The sequence below is a fragment of the Rhamphochromis sp. 'chilingali' genome, assembly GCF_963969265.1.
Source record: "Rhamphochromis sp. 'chilingali' genome assembly, chromosome: 5".
Classification (NCBI taxonomy): Eukaryota; Metazoa; Chordata; class Actinopteri; order Cichliformes; family Cichlidae; genus Rhamphochromis; species Rhamphochromis sp. 'chilingali'.
In genome coordinates, this window is record NC_137932.1 from 6,622,487 (window position 1) to 6,648,602 (window position 26,116).

At 40.4% G+C, this 26,116-nt stretch overlaps 1 protein-coding gene across 1 annotated transcript in view; it reads left to right on the forward strand.

Moving 5' to 3' along the window:
- The first annotated feature begins 321 nt into the window (after window positions 1-321).
- itpkb (inositol-trisphosphate 3-kinase B) overlaps window positions 322-26,116 on the forward strand; it is a 30,059-nt gene continuing 4,264 nt past the window's right edge. Inside the window, exons 1-9 of the mRNA XM_080882278.1 lie at window positions 322-787; window positions 4,695-4,867; window positions 5,219-5,369; window positions 5,725-6,009; window positions 7,025-7,948; window positions 20,775-20,874; window positions 22,111-22,148; window positions 22,295-22,470; window positions 24,323-24,527. Of these exons, the coding sequence (XP_080738404.1) occupies window positions 4,827-4,867; window positions 5,219-5,369; window positions 5,725-6,009; window positions 7,025-7,948; window positions 20,775-20,874; window positions 22,111-22,148; window positions 22,295-22,470; window positions 24,323-24,527 (1,920 nt within the window). The 5' untranslated portion in view covers window positions 322-787; window positions 4,695-4,826. The remainder of the gene's footprint in view (window positions 788-4,694; window positions 4,868-5,218; window positions 5,370-5,724; window positions 6,010-7,024; window positions 7,949-20,774; window positions 20,875-22,110; window positions 22,149-22,294; window positions 22,471-24,322; window positions 24,528-26,116) is intronic.

A 26,116-nucleotide genomic window follows, 5' to 3' on the forward strand; every position in this document is an offset into this window, starting at 1 on the left:
TCACTGTCAAGCCAAATAAAGCTAATTTGAATTAGATGGAAGAACCTACAAGATAACGACGACAGCCGCGGTGTCAGCAGTATCTCACTTTTAACTCAAATCCACCGCTACTGCTACTTTTAATTAACTTTCAGCACGCGCGCTTGTGAGTATTTATACGAGGGTTTCCCCGCAGGAGTGCACGTGCGTCCACAAAGCGAGAGAACACGGCTCGCGTTCGGCTTTTCAGTTTTTAGCCCTGCAGTGAACCGAGAGAGAGAGAGAGAGGGAGAGAGAGAGAGGGGAGAGAGAGAGAGGGGGGAGAGAGCGATACTCCGTGGTTGCTTCCGGCTTCAAGCACTCAGACAAACAGCGCTTTACTACGAGCAGCGAGCAACACATGACAACAGAAACCTCACCAGAAAGTGCTTATCCTGAGAGCAAAGCCGTGACGGGAATTCAACTGGACCGACTCTGAAATGCTTTAAAGTCTTCTTCACCAACAACCAGATGCTCACAGAAGAAAAGGACATTTAAAGTTTTTTTCTTCTGTTGAAGAGGGTTTTTTTTAATTTGTTTTTTGTTTTTTTGGTGAAAAGGCGTTTGCGTCGAAGTTGGTTCATGGAAAAAAAGTCAAACCGCACGAGACAGGAGTAGAGACTGGTGCTGCCTTTGTGCGTTTGCTGTTGCGATTGTCACACTCAGAGACAGCGAAGACTCATCATCGAGATATTGCTGCTGGAGATGACCGTAATATCACAGACTGATTAAAGCGTCCCGCAGCAGCTTTGGAGAGGACGGGGCTGAGGTAAGATAACACCGGCATGACCTCCATCACAGCAGCACCGTGACTGGATGTAGCTTTATTACAGTTTAATACCAGCACCTCGGTACGGAGAGGTAGCATCCTCTTTGGTGGGCTGAGAGGCCAAGCCAACGTGGGGAAGCTTTCTTCTTTCTTTGCCCTTATTTTGTGTTTTATGCAGCGTCGTGCAGGCTAAAGTTGAGTTTTCAAACCTGGAGTTTTAGAACATTTTGTGGGAGCTGAATCCAGAAATGGACCCAATTATCAAAGCTGAATCATTGCAAATACCTTATCTAATCGCTTTGGACTAGCCTTCAATGACTGCAAGAGGTAACCATTCATGGAAAACTGAAATACAGCCACTGACTTTAAAAGTGGTTAAAGTCATTTTTTAAATAGACAAAATTCTAAAGTCTTTATATACACATTTCTGTGCCTTACATAGGCCACCCTTTAAATGTCATTAACTTTTGCTTCTAAAATAAATCTAGAGCAGACAGATAAAAAAATAAATAAATTCCCTTATATAAATAATTTTATCAATTTGTACGCAGATCCATAATTTGAGCGGCTATATAACCCAATAGCTTGTATAATAGTAGATATTACGAGATAAATAATAGCATTAGATTATACAGTTTATTTCATTACTGATTAATCTGTCTGCCTTCCCTTGAATATTTGCTTGGTGTAAATAAATGATTGTTTTGTCCCACCCAAGAGTCCAAAATCCCACATATTCCCTTATCTTTAATGTGTAACAGTAAAATAGCAAATCAGCATACTGGAGAAGCTGGTAGCAAAAGTTAAATTTTAAGAAATACCTCATTTTTAGAACAATTGCTGATCACTGGAGCTCAGTTTATTTATAATTTTTCTGACTCAAGCCCTTTGAAAATGAGATACTGAGCTCTGCGTGTTCCATCTGCTAGGAGTGTGTGATATGGACACTCTCATCTATCGTTATATGTGCAGTTTTATTTAGAAAACCCATCTATCTGTTGATGTATTGTAAAGAGAAGCTGCTTATGTACTGCTTAATCCTTTTAAACCAGTCACATAAACATTCAAAGTTACTATAAACTGTAGAAGTGTAACATTGCCCAGAATATCCTAATACCCAAAGAGAGGTTTTAAAAGGGTAAACACTGCAAAGCTCACAAAGAAACAGATGTCACTGTAATATATCATCTTTTTACCTTTGTTAAACCCATCCTGATAATATCTGCTTGTAAATTCCAAGGAGTGTTCATCGTCATCATCATCATGTTCCACACTTTTTTTCCCTTCAGCTGCCTTTTTATTAGTGTATTGCATGTAGGTTTATTGCCCACTTGTGTAGGCAAGCGGACAGTTTGAATGCTCGCGCAGTCCCACTCAGTGTGTGTGTGTGAGATATTAGGCTGTGCTAAAGCACTGACAACACTGAAGTGGTTTAAGTGTGGTAATGCGAGTGTATTGACAACAGGGTTTGTTTAAAGAAATAAAGTATGTTGTAGTGTAGCTGTCAAATTCATTTCTCTTCTGTTGAATGTTGTCTTTCAGGAAATGCCCTGCCCCTTTTTTTAGGCCATTGTGGCACAATGGATGCATTTTGCTTTATATATGATCTGACTCATCTCATTTGAAGCACCTTGATCCACTTTATGAAGCGGTCAGTCAGTTGTTTAAGACTTTTTAATTTCTCTTTTAGTAACAGTCTAAATTTAAATGGTCCGAGTGGGGCAACAAACCCCACGAAGCTAAATATTCAAAACATTTTGAGTTGTCCTGAGATGGAGATAGATTTTTGGGTTTCAGATACACATCTGCAAGTGTGAAAATAGTTTCTGGTGCCCAGTGCCTTTTCATTACTCACTCCGAGCTGTTTCATGGAAAGTAAATCCCCTACTTCTGCATGAGAGGTTCAGAAAAGACAACCAAAATAGCCTGTGAGGACCTCTCTTTCCCCCCTTTCTCTTCCTTCTTTTATCAATCCTGCACTGTCTCCGTGTCTCCCTCTCAGACTTCCCTCATCCCCTGTGGGCCTTTGTGTTGCTTCCACTAAGACTAAAGCACAGACAAGTGATTAAACAGTGTGAAAAAGTAGGAGTGGTGGTTTTTGTGAAGTACTCGAGAGGCGAGACATTCAGATTGTTTTCTGCCTCTATCTAACTGCGTCACAACCCAACGAGGAAATCCCATCTTTACCCCCTGGTTCATAAACTGCTGTCTAACTTACCAGGAATCAAAACTCATGCCAAGGCAGTTTTTGGCAAGGTGGCGAGAACAAGAATCCTGTTATGCTTGGGAGAAGCCAACTTGACTGAAAAGATTTGAAAAGCTCTAGATTGTTAGAGATACAGGCTTCAGCTGGGTGTTCTTACCTGCAAACTAGTTGTTTGGTGTGAAAAATATACAGTGTGTTTCTGTCTCTTTTAAGCTATGTTACCTGGGCTGACCACATTCCATTTCACTGTTGCTAAAATATCTTGCTCAGCTGCAGAAGGAAAAACACTTAATATCTACACTCATTTATCAGTCTCGCTTGAAGCTGAGCATTTGAAATTTAAAGTATGATGTTGAATAAAATTGAAACAAAGTAGGAGCCACTGAGAAATTAGACGTGTTTGAAAGCGCTGCGCAGTTGACCACTCCAAATCAAACACTTCTGTTGCACAGTATTTGCATGGCTTTTTTTCCACTGCGGGACATGGAACTACAAGCTGTTATGCAGCTTAACTGCATGCATTGAGGTGTATGTGACTGAAACAATAGATTATATAATAGAAAGCCTATTCTGTTCTTGAGTTCAAGGTTAACTGTGAGTTAATATATGCTAAGTCAGTATACTTAGTTGGCTTTGTAAGATGATTTTTACATTAGAAATAAAATAAAGAATTTGTATACAAATCTAACATTTATTTTTTATGCAAAAAATAAATCAAAATAAACCAGAAGATACACAGTTTCTGCAATATTGTAATGTTTTTATTATTTTTTGAATTTGGCCAATCAGAGTGCAGGACCAAAAACCAATACCACTGCAAAAAGAGAAGTACTAATCGGTGACAGCACATTTCTGTGTGTCACATCATGATAATGGGATTTAAATAGGCTGAGAAGAATCAGCAGTAGAATATTGATTTATTTACAATAACATGTTTCTAACAGTTAGTTTAAAATAATATGATTCTTTATAAATCATTTTAAAAAGAAGAGGAACTGAACTCTGGAACACCTTTAATTAATTACTGTCAGGTAATAAGGGGACTATGCACAAGTGTTTTGGATTGTAACACTGACACCATCATTTTAACTATAATTTCTCACTCTCCCACGTTGGCTGGTTTATATGTCTCCTCAGTTCAGCAATTTTTCTGCAGGCCTCTCCCCTGAAGGAATGTCATGTCATGTTTAGACTGCAGCTCATTTCTCAAATAAGTGTAAGTGCTGCAGCACCGAGAAGAGCAAAACAATAGTGAGAGATTGATTGGGAGGAATTTTGGCAGTTGTGGCACCGGTCCTTTTATAACAAAGTTGTATACGGTAGCACGAAAACCTGGTGTAAAAAAGATCAGTGCCCTGATGGATGAGCTGTGAACTCTGGAATAAATTGGCTTTTCAAATTTTGAAATGAGCACCATAAAAATCTCTGCATTTTTGTAACATTGACAGCCAAAACTGCAAATTTTATCCAGTGACTGAAATGTTTTATCTTGCAGCATTTATCCTTCATTTATCTGCTTCACTTTCTCTCTGTTTTATGCTTTTTGTCCATCACACAGTTACTAATGGAAAATCGGAGGCCCAGTGTTTGAAAGGGACTTTTATGTACAAAGGATTATGTTAAAGACTGTTTGTTATTTTGATATTTAGTCATAACAGGGCTTTGACATACTAAAACAAACTTCTCTTGACTTTTTTTTAGCGCTGGGTACAGATTTTTCTGTGATTATATGCAGAGGAACCACTGAAAGCTGATCTCCAGACCTCCCTGTAGCTACAGGGGAGCTTGTCAGATGTGTACCCAGCACTCAAAGCCCCTGGCTTGGCCGCGGGGATGGCAGCCTCTGCCCTGAACCTAAACGGAGTCATGAACAGGTATGGGATTTCTCAAAAGTCTCATTTGCTTTTAACAGTTGAGAGAATACACAGATTTCCCAGAACGTTTTCGCATGGGAATTGTATACTTTAAACATATTTAGCTGCTGATGTAGCCGTTAAACCAGACCAACAGGATTTCTTTTTTTGTTTGTACTCCATTAGAGAGCAATTAATAACTTTAAGGGACACATACTTAATGGGCATGCTGTCAGTGAATGTCCTCTTTATTTCAAGTCTAGGTTTCACTGATGTGTCCTATTTAGTCACTAATATAATTACAACCTATTGAAGCACATTAACCTAAAAATAAACTCTCTCTTATCGTCTCTCCACATCACATCTCCACAGTGGTAATCAGTTTCACACCCAGCCAGGCTCCTCTAGTGCCAGCTCTCGAGCCCGAATCACACCAGCTGCCCGACCTGTGCTGCCAGTTCCAGATCGGAGCACCTACTGCCAGTTACTGGGAGGAGGTCTCTACAGCCCAACGAGTCCACAGGTAGCCTGTTCATCACATCCACCAAAATCTGAAGAGACTGTTCATGTATTTTCCAGCTTTTTCTAGTAGATTATTGTCTAGACAAAAGCACTAGAGCAACAGTAAAACACCTTGAAAGCTTATGCCAGTAAGATAGATAATAGTGGTATGCAACTGAGATTAATTTAATTAGCTCACTGAAACTACACTAGGTTTTACCTTGATGCTACAATTTCCACTTGTTGTAGTTCAGTATGGGAATGCGAAATAGAAACTGCTTAGATTATTTATATTTTATATATTGTACAGCTCATATTGTTTTACATTTCCTGTTAGTAAATCCCATGTTGTTTTATTTTGTATTTTTTCCTTTTAGACAAGCCCTCGTGGCTTGGGTCAAACCTTTATCTTCCCTTCTTCACCCTTGCGCTCGCCTAGCCCCACACCTCGCGCTCGCTCCCCCTCGCCGCGAAGCCCGGAGCTCCTAGGAGTCAATGTGGGCCAGCGAGTCCGACGCCTGAGCTCGCCTGGCGGTGAAGATAGAGGGGACGAAGACGGCCACGAGGAGAGGGGACGAGAGACGGGAGGAGGAGAGAAGCGAGAAGAGAGGAGACGCCAAGCGCAGCTGCTGCAGATTCACAGAGAGCTGCAGAACGTTGAGGTGATCAGACCTGTGCTTTTCAATTATGTCCATCCTCATTCTCAGCATGTTTTATCAGCTTTTTAGAAATACTTGCTACATCTACCACCATTTCTGTCTGCATCCAAAAAATGCAGTTATGCAACAAAGCAATTAAATAAAAAATAGAAGGATTTCCTGGTTTAATTTGATTTGCTGGGGCAGTCACGTCAATGCCACCATAGCTACTCTTACACAGCTGTAGGTGATGAGGGTGAAAAGTAAAAGGTAGGCCACATGCATTTTCAGCTGTTTCTTCCTTGTGTTTTTATGTATATAGAAAAGCTGTCTGCATGTCATTCAATAAAACAGTTACAGGATTTTTCATCAGGTCTTCCTGAAAACAGAAGTTGCAAAACTTAGTGGGATTTACTAAAACAAATACAGCTTTTATGTAATATAATCCACTTCCATTTAAGACTTTTAATGGTTTTCATCATGCATAAACTATTAAAGAAAATAGGCACTCTATAATATGTTGAAGCTTGTGAGTTTACGCAACTTGGCTTCTTTAGAGGTTGCTGTGCACTGATTAAACAAAAGAGGGACCAGAATTAGATTTCTTTCAGTTTGATTTCAATACAAATTTAACAAAAGTACTTTTGTTGGTTTAAATTCATCCTGACATTTATGCTCCCTCACCCTCTTTCTCCTTATTCTTACTGAGGGGAATGCCAACATACTTTAGAACTGACTGTGAAACTGCAGACAGTCACACACTGAAGTTGTAGCGTGCCAGTGGCCCATTTTTCAAGAAAATTTGAGCGCCGTGGGCCATTCCTGCTGTGTTTTCTTAATATTGGTGTTTTTTGTTATGATATTTTTTCAATTACTTCTTCTCTGTTTATTTTTCTGACATTTTCCAAAGCTCTGCTACACCTGTGAAATCCTAAACTATTTAAACCAAATATTGAAAACACAAATATGCATCAAAGCATAATTCTCTGCAGTAAGACCAAGACAATCAAACCGTAGTTTCAATGTTCTCTCTGTGCAGGTGAGGGGAAAAGTTGGCATTTTTGAGGCCCACATTTCCGGGATCCGTGCCCAGGTACTTAATAGTGAGCTCCAGCGCAGCCCTCGGTCTCCCAGACGAGTGACTCAACAAACTCCTTCTGATCCTGGCAAAGGAAACACAGCTCTGGATCACCTAATGACTCACCCACAAGAAATTAAAGCCCCCTCTGTTGTCCAAAATGGGAGAGAAAGGGATGAAGAAACAAAGGAAGGAGAAAGAAGCGAAGAAGGAAAGAGTGATGGTGAGAGGGACAGCAGCAGCACTAAATCAAATACAGACAACAAGACACTGATTAAACAAAATGACTGCCTTTCAGAAACATTAAAGCAAACTCCCTGTTTAGATGGACTGTTTGATAAAGGTTTTCTTGAGACATTTGAAAAAGATCGAATGACAGACACAGAGAAAAAAGAGGGAGAAGTACTGAGGGACATGGAAACAGAGAGCAAGCAACTGTTCGGAGATGAAAGAGATCTGATGGATCAGAAAGAGGACCTGTTGTGTACTAAAATGCTGCTCCAGCCAGAAGGACACACGTTGGAGGTTAATCCTGAAATGTCCCAGGCACAAAGCAGCGAGAGCACCCCTTGTTTGCTCGACATGACCGAGCACACCTCAAACCACTCTTCCATCCCTGCCGTCATAGTAACTGACCACGGTTTGGAAAACCAGCCTCAAACTTCTGAAGGCTCCTGCTCAGACCAGGGGCGAAGCTGCTCGCCTAGCCCCAGTTCTAGCCCCGTGCCAAACTCCACTCGTTCTCTCAGGAAGCTGTCATCGTCCTCTGCCTCCTCAGCCGGTTTCTCCTCTTCGTGGGAGGAGTCGGAGGAGGATATTTCCAGTGATACGGAGAAAGGAGAACAGCTTCTCAACCCTGCATTCCTCAGTTCTCAGCAGAAAGCAGTAAGTGGATTCAAAATCTGAGATTTGAGCTTGTTTGTCACTGTATCTACAGCCTGCTGGCTATTCAGTGGACCTGATTTAATTGGAAACTTCTAATAAGATTGTCGCATGAAATGCACACAGGAAATGTCAGGGATGGGTTCTTCTTGAAAGCTAGGGAACAGATAATAATGTTCTTCCTCTCAAAGAACCAACATACTTACAGCCATATCACAATTAATACAAGTGGCGCCATCATTTTAATGACTTTCCAACCATTCAGAGGCTCGCTGGTTTTGGTCATTTGAAGCATGCTTCAAAGAGCTTGAGTTTCCTAGCTAATGCATCATAATGGAACAAACATCTTGAGCGCTACAATTGAAGTGTGATCTGTGAACTGAAGGTCTGACCACAGAGATTGTCCATTCATGTAGCGCTGCATACAGAAGCTGTATGCACAAAAGGAAACCAAAAGACTTGCCTGGCATGTTGTAAGATGGTGTTGTAAGTTTTATGGAAGTTGTGTTGTTGACCTCACAGTGGAGTATGATCTTAACTAGCTCATAACCACAGCATTCTTTCATGTCAGGGTCTCACAACCATTCCCGTTGGATGAGCTAAGCTGGAAAGTTTGCACTTTTCTCAACAACTATATATAGCTGTATCAGTAAGTGACGATGACAAAAAATGCAAAACTTACTGATGAGGAGGAAAGGATACTGTAGGATGTAGGATTATGAACTGTTGACTGACAAACTGGTGGTGTAGTTGTAGCATGCCAAACTTTGTTGAGAAAATGTAGGAAAAATGTAGTATCCCCCCGCCCTCGGTTTCTTACTTTTGTTGAGAGTAAATGGTTTGCAATGGCGCTAACTCTGCACACCTTTCTTTTAACAGATTGTCTTTGAACTTTTGAGCTTTTGAAATTAAGCTGCTGTTAAGCGTCATGTGTGGTCAGCTTCACTCCCATCAGACTTACAGATGTTTGGGGTTGGCGCCGCTTTGGCTTTAGGCTAATTAAAACTTGTTCAGCAACAATTATTGTGGTCAGAGTCGACAATTTCTGATTAGCTCCATTGTTGCTTTCTTCTCTTCACCCTGTTTCTGCTTGCCCCCTCACACACACACGAAACACACACACTGTAATAGACGAGAAACTATGAAAGAAACTGGCACAGTCATTAAGGATTGCAGAATGAGAACAAAGACTCGTAGTTTGCTGACAAGTTCAAACTAATTAGGTAAATAACTATAAATAAAAGAAATAACTATTTTGTCCCTTTTTGGCTTCTTGCAGGGGAGCAGAGATTTTTTTAAATCACGTTAAGCACTGAATTTTAAGTTGTGTGAATAATATGAACATTTCATTAAAAATTTTTGAAAATAATGGAAAAGCTAAAGTTTTGTAACATTTTTGATAAATGACTGTCACTAATAAAATAGTGAGACTGTATCAACAAAGATAATCTCAAAATATTTTTAAGCCATGCCAGGAGTAGCACTGTGGTAATGCTGGGTGTATCTATTGGTCTGCTTTTTTTGTTGTTTTTGTTGTTTTGTTTTGGGGTTTGGTTTTTTTTTTCAGATCAAGCATCAAGCTGGTTGTTGTGAAATTTTTTCAGATTTGAGACTTTAGTAAAATAAATACAGTCCTTTGTATGAATGGAAACACTGTAAGCATACTACTTTTTTAATATTAGCATGTGAGCATCTCCTCCACCATGTAGTTTCCTTTTCCTTCTTTTTTAATGGAAGTCCAACAGGTTACGAAACACTAAACCTGCTGATGTGATGTTGTAGCTTATCTTTTCCTGGAAGGAGTTTGTTTCTGCGAGACTCTCTAATGGCAACTGTCCTGAAAAATGATGCTTATCAGTGTGCTTTTTCCCCAAATCTTTTTACAAGCCTGTAGTAAACAATCACTGCGTACACCGATCATAATCGGCTCCCACCGAATGATGCAATCACTACATTCACAATACAGTAACAGAAAAAATGGCACATTGGATCAGCGTTAGTCATCAAAAGAAGAAAACATCATCATTGCTGACTGTGCATTTGGCTTCGCCCAAAGGCAACTTTATAACTCGGGTGTTGCAGTGCAATTAAAATATGCCTATATGAAAGCAAAGGGGCCCGTGAGTGCGACCTTAAACCAGAAGCCTCTCATTGTACGGCTCATTATTCACGATAACAAAGCTACCTCTGTGCCCCAACCTGTGTCTGTGTGTGTGTGTGTGTGTGTGTGTGGGGGGGGGGGGGGGGGGGGGGGATCAAAATGAGGGAAAGCTGGAGAAGTTGCTAGTCACACACACTTAGGCTTTTCCTGCACTTGGATGCAGTTCAGAGAGGAGGCTGAGGCCTGATTGGGTATGTAGTGTGTGTAGGTGGGTGGGCGGATGTGTTTTTATTTGTAGCCAGCAAAGGTTCACAAGGCCATCTCACTTCTGCTTTGAAACACGACTTAACGAAGGATTGTATAACTGCTTTTAATGTTTCTTACACAGTGTGCCAGTCCCAGAGCTGGCTCTTGTTTAGCACTTAATAAGTGCTAAAAAATCGGTTTCTGGCTTTCAGAAAGAAGTGCTTATATTAAAAACAGCAACAGAAAAACTACTGAAATATTCAGTGTATAGCCATATTACCGCATGAAATCAATGAGATGGTAGATTGACCAAAGATTTTTCACTTGCAAATGCGTTCTTTTTTTCTTGCATATTTAACGAATGACCCCACCCGAAACCAATATCCTAGCTCTCACCAGCCGACTCGCATTACAAACGATTTGTTTAAGTGATCTTGGCTTGTGGATTTGAATATTGTTTGTATTGCTCTTTGCATATTTCCGGTCATTGTTTTTGGTTTTATCCAGGCAGAGAAAGCGACAGAAGCTCTTCATGGCGCAGATATGTCAAACGTGTGGGTTATTCATGTTTTTGTCACAGTTCCTGATCCGTACAGTTTTAAGGAAACCTGGTGAGTCTGTGCAAGAGGCAAACGTGCAGAAACACATAAAGCATGCTCGCTTGTGTGGGAGGTATGTAGGAGAGAGGAGAGGGAGAGAGAGAAGAGGAGTGATACTGTGAGAATAAGAAAGAACGAAAAACAAAGTGAGCTCGACAGTAAAAATGGCAGAGAGACAGAGCAGAAAAAAAGGGCACGACAGGAAAAGTTGTACAAAGTGTACTGCATATTAGCCATGTTGTTTTCAGCTGGCTTTACAGGGAAAATCGTTTTTAGCCTTCTTCTAATGGCAGCTTGGCGCAGGGATACACATTGTGTGGCATTTTCCAAAGGAAACGACACTGCACGGATATTGTTTGGGGATATTATTAATAAAGGATTTGAAACCCTAATAGGAAATTCATAGATTCAGAGTTAAATGTAGCACCAGCACTGCTAGATCTACAAAAAGAGATTTTTTTAAATGATAAAATTTCATGCGTGCTTTTTAAAAATGAAAGTTTGTGTGTGACACAAATGTGCTCCCCTTGAATAGATTAACCCCAGATAAAGTTTATGCTCTGTATTCAAATGTAGCTGCATTTGTATTCTTCACCACTGAATTCACCTTTGTTTTCATTAATACGTGCTTCTGCTGTTAGCTTTTGGATTATATGAAGTCAGTTCACGCTTAACTGGTAGGGGTTGGAATCTGAACAGAGCCATATATAGACACTGTTTGGCTGATCTTTTCACTGGTGGGCATCTTTCCAAGGTTAGAAGACACACACTGCAGGCGCTGCCAGCGTTGCCATAGCTTTACTTAACTTCTCACAAAAGGACACCTGCCATAGATTGGCATCAGCACCTTTTTTCTTTCAGTAAGATTTCAGTTGAGCTCTGTGGAATAAAAAATTAAGCCACCAGTGACTTACTTCGGGTGACAGTCAGTCGTTTGCTTCTCTTTAAAAATCCACATGAGAGTAGTTTAAACCTAAACAGATCTTGATAGACTTGCATGTAAGTGAAAACTAACTAGTTTGGTTAAATAGTGTTAAACTGAAATTGTGTGCATCAGTAAGAATCATGGCATCGATTTAGACGCCGGTTCAAATGATCCTAATGATCGATTTAATGAAAATATGAACTTGATATTACAACAGCTACAGAAAAGTAAAACCCTGCTATTTTGGTCAGGGTAAAAGTTAAATATTTCCATTGTTTATTAATCATTAAACATTTTGAATGTTCCTGCGCCTAAAAGTTAAGATTTTCGGCCATCTTTGATATCACAACAAAAATTTAAAAAATACTGTTTGGCTGTTTGGAGTGTAATTTCACTCTTTTGTTTTTCTTTTCTTACATGGAAAGCAGCTTCATTGTTAGTGGCAGGCCTAAAAACTTTTACCAGTCCACAGCTTTAAATTGCCGGTTATTCTGAGAGTAAGATGGCAGATAAACTATGCAGCATGTTGCCGTGTTTACTGTTACTGTGAAGTTTTAAAGTTTGGGCGTCTTTTGTTTTTCACAGCTCTATTTAAATTTGCAAAATTACCTTTGACACACACAAATGTTTTCATTTTTTTTCTTCCCATTTTTTAATAAAATAGGAGCTTGAGTTTTGTTAAAGCTGTAGAGAACACTCCAGCCTCAGCTTCTGTAAAGCCTGATGTAAGACACTAAAGTTAAGTGGAGCAGAAGCTACAGCGGAACGGAAGTGGGGCAGGACTTATGAAAGTCACACTTTAAATGATGCAGACAGTGTGTTGTCACTCATGGTGCGTATTTACTCTCTGTAAAGCTCTGACTGCATCATATTTTTTACCACAGTCCTCATTTGCTGAAAAGGTGTAGCAATTAAACAGATCAATATGCAAACAAACATGTCTTTTTGAATGAAGACTACGCCCATGCTGCTGTATCTGTAAACTGTTAAACACACACACAGATACAGCTACACACACACATGTACATGCACTGATGCTTTAATCGACACACCCTCTGTACACACTACACACTGCAAATTCTTCTGGCTGATACTAGCTGTACATACTTTTCATGCAACACTGTGCACTCTTTTTTTCTTCTTCACAAGCCTACCTTAAACTAACTTTTACTTGATGCTTTAAAGTGCTGTCACACTCTGACCCAAACATTAATTTTTCCCATGCCTGGTTAATCCAACCTTGAATCGAAACTCACTCCCAATACCAAAAAACAAAAACCCTAAACTTTTGTTTTTATGTGTTGGAATGCACTGAAAGAAAATTCATTTCTGTGTCCACAACTGTAACTCAATTTGATTGGCACGCACACACACACACACACACACACACACACACACACACACACACACACACACACACACACACACACACACACACACACACACACACACACACAACAGTGTTTGTACTGCAGTGGAAAATCTTCACTACCACGGCGGTAAGTTTCCTAGCAACCCTGTGACGTCAAACCGAGTTTCCCTCTCACAGCTGTACAGTGTGTGTGTTTGGCAGAGACTGTAAGTTTGGTGTGTGCTGCAGAATGCCTGCCTGGTTAAGTCTGAGAGGGGAAACACCGGTCAATTCTTTATTTGGAGCTTTTTGTGAGAGTGAAGGAGCATGCATGTGCAGACTTGATTTGCTCTAGGCAGTGGAGGAGAGGTCAGACTCCTCTTACCGATGCTGACATTTGGGCTCAGAGCGTTATCGTCAGCTTTGGATACCAGCACACTGGGGAACCCCTGCTGGTTCTGACACATGATTAGAAAAGGGATGTAGAGCACACCTCATGAAGGAGTACTTGTAGATTTGATACTTGCATACAAACCATGTTTTCATAAGCAAACTGAGAACCCCCCCCCCCCCCCCCCCCAAAAAAAAAAAGAAAAGAAAACATTTTGAGGTGTTTCACAGTGAAGCCTAGATCTAGAGTCAGATATGCTTTTTAATGTTCCATACTGACCTCAATTTGGAAATAAGTCTCCTTATGACTGCAGCATTCAGTTACAACCCAGCTGAACAGTATCAAGCCTTTCTTTTTTCTTTTAGGTGTCCCTTTTTCTCGCCTTTGTCTCACTGTCAGTTTTGCAAAGCTGCTGTTCCACTGGCCAGCCTCGGTTGCTAAGATATTTATCATGCTCTCTCCAAGCATGTTGTTTTGCCTGCATCACACTCTGAGCAGTTTAATTTTGTGAGTGTGATTGTAGTGTTTGTGAGTCTCTGTGTGTGCCTCTAAAGTTTGCAGACTCAGACAGCTAGAGTGTTTGTATCTGCAGGGGACCTTGTGGTGAGCGATATCAGGCTTGTTATTTCCTCAGTGCCTCTCCGTTGAAAACATCAGCATGCATCAGTGTTTCCCCTGCTTCTTCACATTACACATTTATAACCCAGAGTCACCCTTTGCCCCCAAGGCTTTTTTAAAAATCACTCTCCACCCTTCTTTCTGTACTCCCTGCATGCAAATGAGTGATATCTGGTTGCCTTATATAACCTTGGGCCTCCTGATCGAGACAAAAATATCAAATTTCCACATCATCTATGCGTATGGTTTGCAACAACAATTGTTTTAATACTGCGTGTAATAATTTTCCAGCTGTAGAATCTATAGGAGTCACTTGCCTAATGCAAATTTTGCACAAGAGCATGTCTGCACGCATGTGCTGAGGAACGTGATGCACATTTTGTAGGCATGATAATCAAGAGGCCAATAAAACGTCCATGCGTTTACAGAGGGCAAGGCCATTTTTTTCTGTCGTTTTTTGTTTGTAGTCAGCGGCGGATGTGGAAAATACTGTCGCTGAGGCAAGCGGCAACCCCCCCACTTCCTGTCTGCAAGAAGTTCCTTCGCTTACCATTTCCCCTATCTCTCTCTCTCTCTCTCTCTCTCTCTCTCTCTCTCTCTCTCTCTCTCTCTCTCTCTCTCTCTCTCTCTGTCTCTCTCTTTCTGTCTCTCTCAATGGAAACTTCACTAGTTCTCCCTCTCTCCCCTTGTCATCCAGCTGGTCTGGGGACAGGAGATAGGAGAGAGTGAGAAGAAGATGAGCGTGTTGACGCTCAGGGAGGTTTGTGAGCAGAGAGCATTTGGCAAGCAGCACGCATCTTCATTTTCCTTATTTTTTTTAAAATGCAAACTTAAACAAATTAAGTGCAAACATAAGTACTTTTTCAAACAGCCAGAGGCAAGCATGGGAACACTTGGAAACTTGTAGCAAACCCATAGGTTGCGTTTAATAACACGGGTGTAACAATGTGCACAGTTTGTTTTGGTTTATTGCATCTCATGCTTTGGTGTAATACATAGGCCAAATTTAGCATCTATAGCTAAATTCATTATTTAACACAACAAACTGTTTATAAAACACAAGTGGAGATTTTGCTGGAAAGTGTTGGGAGATGTTTTCTTTGTACAAGTAATCTTTAATCATTTTAAGAACTCAATTAAGCTGTTTTGATGACTCAAGAGATCAGCTCAAGTTTCCCCTTACAGCTCCTGCTTTTATTTAAATTTGGGTAGGAACTTTGCCTTTAAGTTCGTGTATGTCCACAGGATCCATTATTTCCAGCCTTCCCATTGCCAGTTAATTTGCGGAGCCATCCGTGCAACGCATTTTGGTTAAGCGCCAAAGCGTTCAGTCACTCCAGTCCCCATTCCCACAAAGTTAAGATCTCTGGAAATTGCCGAGCAGCATTTGAACTGGCTGATGTTCATTTAAAGTAAAGAGATATTCAGCAGCTGTTTAAAACTTATTTTGCTGAAGTATTTTCATAAAATAGGAGTGCATGCAAGGCATTCATCCAATCAGGTTGAAGAAGACAGAGAGTACTTGATAATCATCTTGCCCAACATGCATCCAGTTTCTTAGTAATGTGTGATCCTCCCCACGAAAACACACCCCTGTGAATGCTTATCTTTAGACAGCGAATTCTGACCAGAAATGTAGGAAGGGAGAGCAAAGGGGAGCAACATGTAGTAACATGTTGCACGGGGATGGTCATCAACACATTTACTGACTGCAGTCATGGTGCCAGAACTTTCAAGACAGCTCAGGATGGAGGTTGGTGGTTTGATGTTTGGCTGTTCCAATCTGAATGCTAAAGTGTCGTTGGGCCGAGTTTCTCCACTTTGCATTCATCGACGTGTGAATGTTAGATAGAAAGCACTTAGACGTAGATAAAAGCATGACTGTGAATGAGACATGTTGTATAAGTGCTTTGATTGTTTTAGTAGAAAAGAGCTATATAAGCGCCAGTGCATACTTAAGTAAGGCCATTTTATTAAACAATAGTGATAATTAAACCTTACTAAATATATTATGTCAAATGCGGGTTGCAGTTAGTTAAAAATACGTGCCTTTCCTAGAGGATTTATGCATTTCTTCCAGTACATATCTGGTGACTGGCAATTTGCATATAAGCATGAAACAATGTGCGGAAAACCACACACATACAAAACAGAACAAAAAACCAGAGACACCGACACTACCAGATGAATGCTTCATGTATTAATAGATCACATACAGTCATCAGAGGAGTTTCAAAGTCTGTCAAAAGTGGTCGTCATAGTGTTTAAACAATGAAGCTGTAAAGTAGGTAGGACAGTTTGCAGACCATGCTGGGTTTGCTATAAAGGGACGACAGTGTAAATAAGTGCTGTAGCAATTAGGAAGATACAAATTAATCAACTGTGTAAGTCAGGGATGTCAAACTCACTTTACACTCATTTACAGGCTCACTTTCGTCTTAAGTGGGCCGGACTACTGAAACTTCCCTTCCTATCAGAAGTTTAACTGCACATTTAATTACATTTAATGTACTTTAACTTACTCATTAATAAATTAAACTGCATGGTTTTACAACATGATAATTGATTCTTTGGGATAAAAGTGTAAACTTACAGAAAGGGTTCAGGTAGCTCGTTGCTCAGACTGTCCTGTAATTATAAAGCAGAAAGTTCTAGTTCATTCACAAAAATCGTTCTGTTTTTGTTTATTTATTTGTTTTACAGTGGACACATTTTAAAAAGCAGACATTTCTGTAGTAGATAGTGGATAACAGGGACTTTTTTGCCATTTAATTGTTAATGTATTACTGTGGTGTGATATAAATGGCCTTGGAGGTCTTTATTAGCAGGAAAGCTGGAAAAAATTCATGAAAATACAGTTGACAGTCTATACCATTCTGGCTCCTGTGCCTTATGTTTGACACCCCTGGTGTAAATGATCTGCCCTGAAAAAATGATGAAGAAAAAGCCAAACATTTTGGAGGTTAATCTGTATCTGTTATGTTCTAATTGGTTGTAATTTTTTTTATTATTTTACTGTCAGTGAGACAGTTTCACTATTTCAGGAAACAGTTAACTTATTAATTAAAAATATAATAGTTTTGTAAAGTAACTCTTTCTAAATAGCTTATAAAAAGTGATATTCATCTGTCAGCTGGTAAGTTATTGTTTCAGAAGATAATCACAGACAGAGAATGTCCAGATTTATTTACATGTTTTCTTTTTACTAGCCATGTAAAATTCAAATGTGACACTCTGCTGCACCCAATAGTGCTGAGTTACAGGATGAAGGTGCATTGCAGTAGCTTCAGCGGCTCGGCGCAGAGTGTGTGGGAGCTGCTGTTTAGGATGTTTCCTTTAGTTTATTTTAGCCCTTGTTGCAGCTTCTGTCACAATCTTTCTTTGTGTCATCCTCAAGACAAGCGTAGAGGTTTACGCAATGACGCGTTCAGACACATGTAACAACTAAAAGCAGATAAACACCAACGCGCAGGTTTATTTTGAATTTCCACGAAACCTCTCTGCATTTCCAGGATTTTGCCCTCGGACTCTCTTCCAATCACGCACACTCTGTCCGTGCCTTTGCAACCTTTGTGGGTATTTGCATGTCCAGATTATGTTTGTCCTCTGTTTTGCCAAACAAATGATCTACAAGTGTTTATCCCCACACACACACACACAGACATATATGTGTACATCTTGTGGGGGCACGAGTAGAACGAGGAGTATGCAAGCCTGAGGTGCTCGGTTTTTCGGCACAGATAGCTCAAGTTTGGGCGTGTTGCGGGAGAGCCGGACGGATAATCGTTCTCGAGGGTTTTTCCAGCTGAGTGGCACATGATTGGTCATGATGTGGTCTACATGGCTGTATTCGGTATGGAGTGTTATTTTATCAGTTGGAGCCATCTGTATTATTGCCATCATCCACCGCCGCCACAAACGGCAGCAGGTACTCTCACCTATACAGCCTCTTTTTGAGTAAAGGCTTTCTGCAGAATGCTCTCATAGCTGGACTTAGTTCATGTTTTGTGATGCTTGACAGCTCTACTCCACTTTTAAACTTTATTGTGCAATAATATACCTGCACTATCGCTGTGATAGCTGCAGGCTGAAGTTTGTTTTTAGTCTTACAGACCTCCCTCTCCTCTTCTGATGAAATTTAAATGTCTGTAGCTCGTAAATCTGCACACGGTAACCATGTCTGTTATTACTCACACTTGAGTTGCTCCAGACTTTCTCCTTCTTGCTCTCTCTCTCTTGCCCTCTACAGCTCGCACACACAAAGCTGTCAGTGGGCAACGTGGTAGAAAGATGTCACGGAGAAAAATGCAGATCTTTGCTACTTATGAGCTGGAGCCCGACACCGCAGCTCACTCGCTAACTGGCTAAAAGTGGCGTGGGGAAAAAAGGAGATGGGGACTATCATTCTGTTTGGCGTTTGCTGGTGGTCTACAAAGTGCAGGCCACCAAGTGTGTTCCTGATTATTAATGTTTTTTTTACCCATTTTTCTGACGTTGACAGTCTAGTCTTACTTACATATCCTGACACATGCAGAGTTCTGTTCGATGTCACCTTTAGTCTGCTTTGAATCATACTGAGGCTTTTCCATTTTTCTTTAAATTGCACAACACACTGAAATGGCTAAACCTCGCTACTAAACTTTCTGCTGCAAAAAGTCTCATCGTGCTGATGATGACTCAAGCCTTGCTGCTCTCTTCAGAGTCATTTCGGCTGACCTACACACATGTGAATGTGTGAGAGTTGTACTTTTAGTGGGAGTGAGGTTATTTCTTTTTCTTGATCCTCCACTGGTGCAGAGCAAAAACCCCTCATGTGACTCGTCGCTGCCTCGGACAGTAAGGCCAGGAGGGAGGGAGAAAGTGTGTGCGCCTGAAGTTGTGTGTGTCCGTGCATCTAACCATAGATAGTCATGCTATCAGCTGATGAATTTTCATCAGGTCGAGATTATGTGACATGGGGTTATATATCTCCTTCTATGGTCTTCTTCTCTCTTATCTTATCCTTCTCCTTACTTCTCTCGCCTTTCTCTTCTTCTCCTCTCCAGTAATTTGTTGACACAAGATTATTTCCCCCCTTCACAAGACCAGTTTGAACTCTCTTGTGTGAGAGAGGACACATCTTTACCAGTGGAACGTTTTCAGTTTTTTTGTGTTATTTCTTAAAACTAAGCATCTTATCATAGAAGGTTATTTATTTGAGAATAGGCTGTTTGTACTGCGTTTGAAGAGATGCCATAAAAACCTTTGGATTTTTTTTTTGCCGCATCTCTCTGTTACTCTCTCGGTGTGGTACAGCCAAGCGTTGTTCAAACCCACAGAACAAGACGTGGAATTTTTCCATCTGATGTAATGCTGCAAGCATAAAAGATTGTACTCAGCCAGAGTCTGTCATTTCAGTGAGGTGCAACAGGCTGCAAGTTTAGCACATCTACTTGAGTATAAGAGGACAAGAAATGAAGAGTATTTTAGTCAAATCCATGTTCAAATGGATTTGAGAGGTTTGGTTAAGAGTGCCATTTAAAGTGACAATAACCTGTGGTTCATTTACTCGTAAAGTATTTCTTGTAGTTTCCCTTGTTTGGCCTAAACACCACTCTTTGACATGTTTCTACATGGCTACTTCTTCTGCTGAAATATGGATATTGCTGTTGAAAGGAAGACATTTTTTATCACAAAGATTAAGAGCTAGAGAAAGGGAACGATGGATATGAATCAGATCAGAGAAAACATATTTATGTTGAGAAAGCTGTGTGTGTGTGTGTGTGTGTGTGTGTGTGTGTGTGTGTGTGTGTGTGTGTGTGTGTGTGTGTGTGTGTGTGTGTGTGTGTGTGTGTGTGTGTGTGTGTGTGTGTGTCAGAGACCGAAGGCCTCATTTTGTGAATGAGTGTCCGTGTGTGTTTCTATGTGCGGCAGGAGTCCCGCAGTTCAATGTGTCCTTGCCAAGGACAGGGAGAGCCTTTGGAGAAACACTGTGTGTGTGTGTGTGTGTGTGTGTGTGTGTGTGTGTGTGTGTGTGTGTGTGTGTGTGTGTGTGTGTGTGTGTGTGTGTGTTACTAGGGGAAACCCCAGCCCAATCCTCCAGAGTTTAGATAAAATGTTCTAAAACACTGCAATAAAAAAGAATGACAGCGAGTGTGGGAGAACCATGCAGCTCCCCCAGGGTCAGGGATACCCGCCTGTGTGTGTGTGTGTGCGTGCGTGTGGTATGTGTGCACATATGTGATTTAAAGTCTTGTTTTTCTCACGGTCATTAAACACTGGATCACCCGAAAGGTTTAGAGGAGAACTTGCAGTACAGTCCCTCTGAGACTGAAGTAGACTGAAGTTGATGTTTTACAAAAGTTGCATAAGCAGAAGAGCAAATATTAATATTGCACTCACTCATTTTACAAACAGTGGAGTTTGGTTTAAACGGGTTGAGGTCGGAGAGCCTTGAGCTAGTGATCATGAATAGCTTAACTAAAATAAAGAACTTAGGCAGGCAGCTTTATGGTACACGAGTCATTTGTGGCAGAGCTTATGGCTGAATTCCTCCTGAATGTGAAAGCAACACATCCAAGTAAGTAATAATCAACAATGTACATGTTTGTGTTTGCAGCACAAGTCTTGGAAGAAGATTAAAAACATGGTCCACTGGTCGCCGTTTGTCATGTCCTTCAAGAAGAAATATCCATGGATCCAACTGGCAGGGCATGCAGGTAGGACACACACACACACACACACACACACTGAAGCCTGTTCAGCTATCTTAGTGAGGACCTTCGTTGACATAATGGTTTCCCTAGCCCCTTACCCTAACCCTAACCATTTAAAATAAATGCCTAACCATAACCTAATTGTAACCCTGACACTAAAACCACATTTTGAGCCTCAAAAAGGCCTTCAAACTTGTGACTGTTGGTTCTTACAAGTATAGTAGAATGCAGATTTCGGTCCTCACAAAGATAGCTAGACAGGAACACACACACACACACACACACACAGGTTTCTCTGAATAAATACAGAACTAAAACAGCAAACTCATTGGGGGCTTGTCCATTTAAGCGTATGAAATCAGCACTTCTAGAATACAACTTTCATCAGGCATACTATTTGATTTTTTTTTTATAAAATTTGGCTTCATATAGTTTTAATTTTGGGGATTCTCTTTCACACGCTGTCATACGTACTTGCTGGTGGTCAGCTGGCCAGGGTTTTTTTTGTCTCGGTGGTGGGCTCAGACGCAGTTTTTCTTAGAAAATATGTAGACAGGCAGATCTGTCTTTGTTGGAGCCGGCTCTTTGTGGTCAGGGCCCTCAGGGGACGAGTCTGTGGGAATACTTGGGAATAGAGATCGTGCACAACGTGTCATTCCTAAAACTAGGCTAGTGGAGGGGAAAACGTGGGCACGCAGTAAACATCTGAAGGCTAAAATGGTAACAAAATACATGTAGCTGGTTATATTTGTGCTGATTAAGTTGTAAAAATATGCCAGCCTAAAACTGACATTTGGCAAAATCATTATCACAACAGTAGGAAGCAGCATTCTCATTCTCAGGCTTTCCCATCTCAGTTTTTTTTCTCATTAAAGGTTAAAGATTTTGATTTGGTAATTTATAAAAATTTGGTCTGGGTTGTCTGGGTTTCCTATTGCTCTTGCATCCCTGTACACTGCAGCTTTTAGGGATTGTTCCTTTTTTTTCTTTTTTCTTTGCTATTTGACAGAAGAGGCAACTTCACAAAGCCAATAATTGTTTTCTCCTCCAGTGTGAGTGGGACTTAATTGCACTCTGTCTCTACTGGAAACATCTGTAAACATCTTTTTTGAACTGCTGTCTTGTCCATTCACTTGTAAAACGAGTCACAGCTTCTACTCTCACTTGCTCCCGATGACCTACAGCAAGTTACTCAGGACTCTTTCTGCACATTTACAATGAATTTCTGTCTTTTCACAGGGAGTTTCAAGGCGGGAGCAAATGGACGGATATTAAAAGTAAGCAACCGTTTAGCGGCCCCTTAAGCAGCTCTGTGTCACTGCGCAAAAATCTGTTTAAAATCCACTCTGACTTTAAAAATCTTCATACTGAATGATCTGCAGCGCAGAGCATAAAACGCTGATTCCTTAATGGTATCTTTTAGAAACACTGTGAATGTGAGCAGCGCTGCTTGTCCCTCCTGATGAAGGACGTGCTTCGCCCCTACGTCCCTGGTTACCATGGAGACGTAGAGAAAGACGGCCAGAAATACAACCAGATGGAGGATCTGCTGGCTGAGTTTGACTACCCATGTGTGATGGACTGTAAGATGGGAGTAAGGTGAGAGAACACATTAATGCATGGTGACACAGTCATCCTTACACAACACGGCGACTGAGAGGATAAAGCGATTAATTATATTTCACGTACATAAGTAACTGTGATGGCTTTAACGCTGTGGCCTGTTTGTGAGGGTTATTTGAACCTTACATATATATCCATTAGGGCTGCTCGATTATGGCAAAAATGATAATCACGATTATTTTCACTGAAATTGAGATCACGATTATTTGACGATATTTATTTAACCCTTTAAGACCTACTATAGAACCAAGTCCACCAGAGCTTATATTATTTTTTTTACATGCTGTAGTGCCATTTGTGGGAGCATTTCAAGTTGCTATACATCAATACAACTGTTATAGCCCATATTTTAATAATATGTATGCATTAAGTCCATAGTAATTACATAAATTGCAAAAAAGTGCAATAAACTACAAAAAAAATAGAAAATCGCTTTTGTTTTGTTTACATATATTTCTACTTGGAGAAATTTAAGAGGTTTATCCCTCAAAACTTTAAATACAATAAAGTTGCAAAAAATAGTTTCCCACCACAGGAAATTTATTTTGAGTGTCTTCATAGTTTTATTTTGGAGATACAGCAATTTTTATATACTGCAGGAAAAACAAAAAACAATCCTATGATGCAAATTTGCAAAGAAAACAGCATGTGCATCATTTCACTGTGGGAAGTGTTACGAACAGCTGATAGGAACGGCAAAGCGTGTTTCTGGAATATTATGTTTTTGTTCCTGCAAGCGCTTTTTATGCAATTTTTGCAAAGCTATATGTGGAACGAAACCGTGACCGAGGACAAGCTGATGGCATAAGATGTAAGTACAACTCCTCCGGTTTCATATGCAAAACAAATTATTGCGCTAGCTTACACTGTCCAGGTTCTACAGGGATTTAAAAATAGTTACGCAAAACGGAGCGTGCTGCTCTGACCGGCTTTAAAGGGTTAACAATGACTTTAAAAAATAATATAAAATAGTGTGCAACACCACTGAAGTTTTTTTTTTTAAACTCTCTTTTCAACCAACGGCAGTCACTCTCCAAATAACTTCTGCTTAGCTTTCCGAGCTTCCCTCGGGTCCTCTTAATCAGCGGTCTCCAACCTTTTTTGCGCCACGGACCGGTTTATGCCCGACAATATTTTCACGGACCGGCCTTTAAGGTGTCGCGGATAAATGAGGGAGGGGCTAATAATCGGCTCAGTCATTTTTAATGATCGTTGAAAGCCCAGATCGTAATCGTGATTAAAATTCGATTAATTGAGCAGCCCTAATATCCATCCATATATATCTAAACTGTATCAGTTTAGAGATTATAAATGGTTAATGTTGTAGCAGTTATTATAACCTTTATACTTACAAAATAACAACTGTATTAGGTTGTAACACCATCAGAAATATCTGTAATGCTCCCTTTTTGTACACAAAGTCTGATCAGTTGGTTTAATTTTACCATTTCTCTTCCTTTTTTATTTTTCGATAGATTTGGCTAACCATGGTTGTTTTTATATAAATGAGATCATTTCAATTAAAGAGCTCCTGTTTCTTCACAAAAAGGGCTAACATGTCAATGATTCTTGCACATGTCAAGTGTTTATAACCCTTGGAAAGTAAAATGACAGATAAGGCTGATGAAAAATAAGATATCAGCTGTAAATTTTGCTGCAAATATCTGTGAGGAAAACTCCTTCCAAACAGCTGTGTCATGTTATTTGGAAACAGATCATCCTCCTCCTCTCTTTTTTGCCGCCTACCTCTCATCTCTTGCCTACCTATCTCCTCCTCTTCCTTTCACCACTCATCACCTGTGCGGTGTTTTTTTTTTTTGTGCTTCAGGACCTACCTTGAGGAAGAGCTGACCAAGGCTCGCAAGAAACCCTCTCCAAGACCTGACATGTATCAGAAAATGATTGAAGTTGATCCTGCTGCACCTACAATTGAGGAAAATGACAAGAAGGCAGTGACCAAACCCAGATACATGCAGTGGAGAGAGACTATTAGCTCAACAGCAACCCTGGGATTTAGGATAGAGGGGGTCAAGGTAAGACTGTGTGTGGGTGTGCGTGGGTGTGCGGGTGAGACTGGGGGGGGGGCTTCCTTCCCTCTTTTCTTCCAGTTCTCTGTGTGTTTCTATTTTAGGATCTTGTGTGCGTCTATCTCCCAGGGTCATGATCTAACTTCCTGTTTGACCAGAAACTTCCTCTCAAGTATATGTTTGTGCATGAATGCCTTTGTTGCACATACGGCCTGTCTGTGACAGCTTTATAGGCCTCAGCATCTGGAAGTGACATTGTATGAGCTCAAACACACACACACACTCACACAAATCTTTGTCTCCTTGAGGGATGTGGCTATATAAGGACATTCACAGCCTCCCGGTGGTCTGTTGCCATGACTCTAAGGGTTATCCCCCAGAAACAGAAATGTGTGTGTGTGTGTGTGTGTGTGTGTGTGTGTGTGTGTGTGTGTGTGTGTGTGTGTGTGTGTGTGTGTGTGTGTGTGCGCTAGAAGTACTGCATCTGACTGCGCTTCACTGCCTCTCTTTGCAAATGGGAATGTGTCTGTGTCAACTTGTCTCTATTAAATATGTGAAAATGGGATAATTAGGTATAATGTATGTGTGCGTGTGTGTGTGTGTGTGTGTGTGTGTGTGTGTGTGTGTGTGTGTGTGTGTGTGTGTCTGTGCGCGTGTGTGTGTGTGTGTGTGTGTTTTCTGTACCCAGACTTGAACAGTAAAGGGAAAAGAAGTTTTGTCTCTAAATAGTATCTTGTTGCCTGGCAGCAAGCAAAATAAGAAAAAGCTAATTTATTCCTAACTTAACAAACTGGTTGATCTTCTTCTACAGACTTTACTACTACAAAAACTGAACAAAAATGTTTGATGTGTGCATTTCTCTTTTGCGGCTCTCAGTTCATGTGCAGAATTCTTAAACTGGCAGTCAGAACTGCAGCTTGTATGTGACTACATAAAGGTAAAGGGTGTAATAGCTGACACAATTATTTAATCGGTCGACCAACAGAAAATTAGCGCGTGGCAGTTTTTTAGATGTCTTTTTTTTTTTTAGCTTGCAACAAACCACATCGCCACCTTCCACTCCCCCCAATGCTGCTGCCCCCAGAAAAGACTATTTTTAAATAGAAGCTTGTGTTTTAGCCTATGACTTTCAAAACTTTCAAAAACCCGCAAATGGCAGTTAAAAAGCAACTTAAATGGAAAGAGCCCAAATTATCTAAGTAGTTGGTTTACCCATCAGGTTTCATATGCAGTGACATAAAAGTACATACTGAAAGTGAAGCTTACCCTCAGAAATATTCACACACAAAATGCTGACTTTAAGTAACTGGATTACATTTAATTTTCCATCGGTACAGTGTAAAATTTTATGTTTAATGTAATCTGTTCAAATTCATTTTACTTAATTGGTATACATTGAATTTACACTTTGATTTTATATATTTTTGTTACTTTTTGTTACCTGTAACAGTAACTGGATGACTGTTACAGGTCATTTGTCACATGTTCATGAGAGTGTATGGATTTAGAATTAACTGAAACATTATTTGTTGCTGTATTGTTTGTCAAACAACTCCAGAAATTACGCTAAGAGGGTTTTTCTCAAAAGACTCAAA